The 1901-nt window shown below is 49.1% G+C and overlaps 1 protein-coding gene across 1 annotated transcript; it reads left to right on the plus strand.

Annotated features, from left to right (window-relative positions):
- Positions 1-1315: 1315 nt before the first annotated feature.
- ARL14 (ARF like GTPase 14) lies at positions 1316-1901 on the plus strand (the record flags this gene model as incomplete). Its single annotated transcript, XM_084873907.1, is given in 2 exon segments — positions 1316-1516; positions 1520-1901. Coding segments are annotated over 2 exon segments (576 nt in total). The 3' UTR covers positions 1895-1901.

A 1901-nucleotide genomic window follows, 5' to 3' on the forward strand; every position in this document is an offset into this window, starting at 1 on the left:
GTGTGTGCGTATGTTTTGCTCCTGATTCAGAGTTTTAGCTTGACCCCTATGTTTTTACGCCCTCATCTCACTCCTTCCCTCTGTAACCTATGAATCAGCACGCAAAGCCTCAATTTCATCCCGTTGCATCAGTTACCCTTCATCTCCCATCTATATTCCATCTGCCAGAATTTTGTTAAAATCCCTAACTCTTTGATGGACTCTCCTGTCTTCTTGTCATGGGTTTTTATGTTCTTTTTATTTTTATTATACCATGATTTTGGTGAAATCTTGAGAAAGAGAGTATATAAATACAAGGAAATATGTTTTAAGATATTGATTCCAACTAAATCAATTTGTCATCTTTAATCAGACTGTGCTTAATTTTATCGTATTTTTAAAATTTATTTTTAAAATATATCTTATTGATTTTTTACAGAGAGGAAGAGAGAGGGATAGAGAGTTAGAAACATCGATGAGAAAGAATCATCAATCAGCTGCCTCCTGCACCCCCCCCCTCCCCACTGGGGATGTGCCCGCAACCAAGCTACATGCCCTTGACCAGAATCGAACCCTGGATCTTTCAATCTGCAGGCCGATGCTCTATCCACTGAGCCAAACCAGTTTCGGCTGTGTGCTTAATTTTAAAAGAGTTTGTGTGATAAGCTTCCTCCTCTGTAAATCTGGCCTTGTGAATAGTGTACATTTTCTGCTTAGAAGATTAAAGAAGTGATTCCCTATGTGATTACGGGAGTAAGGTTCAGACAACCTTGGGTGGTTTCAAGATTCCTACTGAGTAATCTGGGCAAGGGGAAAGTACCAAAGAGATTGTGTAGGGAAGTATGAGATAAACTCTCCCTTTATGACTTCAGAAGGCTGGTTACTTATTTGCTGCTGGGATAAGATAAAAATGGCCAAATAATTGGGGAAGTTCTACAAACCCCCTGTCAAGCTAAGTTTCATTCCGCCGCCATCTCCTGCTCCCATGCACGTCTGCACCTTCGGTTACCTTAGGTCTCCAGTACCTGCAGCATCACCCAGGCAGGCCCCTCCCGAGCCCGACTCACCCGCAAAACATTTCCCCTTTGAGTGACGATGGCATTGGCTGGTTACTCACGCCTCGGATTCCTCAGGATTGGTTGGAACTGCAAATAAAACACCGTTTGCCCATAACCAAGCTGATAAGGCACAGCATAAATACTCACAAGTTCCTCTTCTCTGCCTATCATGGGAAGAAGTGTTTTGCTCTCTTCTTTCCTCCTACCATTTTCATGCAAGAACCCGGAGGAGACACGTTGTCTCCTGGCCGAAAGGGAGAATTCATGAAAAGCTTGACATGGGCCTGTCGAGTTCTAAAACTCCCAAAGTGAAGCAAGCCCAGATTCTCCTTCTGGGCCTGGACTCTGCGGGGAAGTCCACCGTCCTGTATAAGCTAAAGCTGGCCAAGGACATCGTGACCATGCCCACCGTGGGGTTCAACGTGGAGATGCTGGAGCTGGGCAAGAGCCTCTCCTTCACGGTGTGGGATGTGGGGGGCTAGGAGACGATGAGGACCCTGTGGGACTGGTACTGCGAGCGCGCCGACGGGCTGGTGTACGTGGTGGACAGCGCGGACCGGCAGCGGCTGGAGGACGCCAGGAGGGAGTTCGAGCACATCCTCAGGAACGAGCACATCAGACACGTGCCGGTGGTCCTGCTGGCCAACAAACAGGACGAGCCGGGGGCTCTGACCGCCGAGGACATCACCAGGCTGTTCCAGGTGCAGAAGCTCTGCTGCGACCGCAGCTGGTACGTGCAGCCCTGCTGTGCCATCACCGGGGCGGGGCTGGCCGAGGGCTTCGGGAGGCTGACCGAGTTCGTGAAGAGCTACGTGCGATCCCGGGCCGACACGTTCGCCTTCTTCAAGCAGAACTGAGGTCCGA

Source organism: Pipistrellus hanaki (assembly GCF_964339955.1).
Source record: "Pipistrellus hanaki genome assembly, chromosome: 2".
NCBI classification, from domain to species: Eukaryota; Metazoa; Chordata; class Mammalia; order Chiroptera; family Vespertilionidae; genus Pipistrellus; species Pipistrellus hanaki.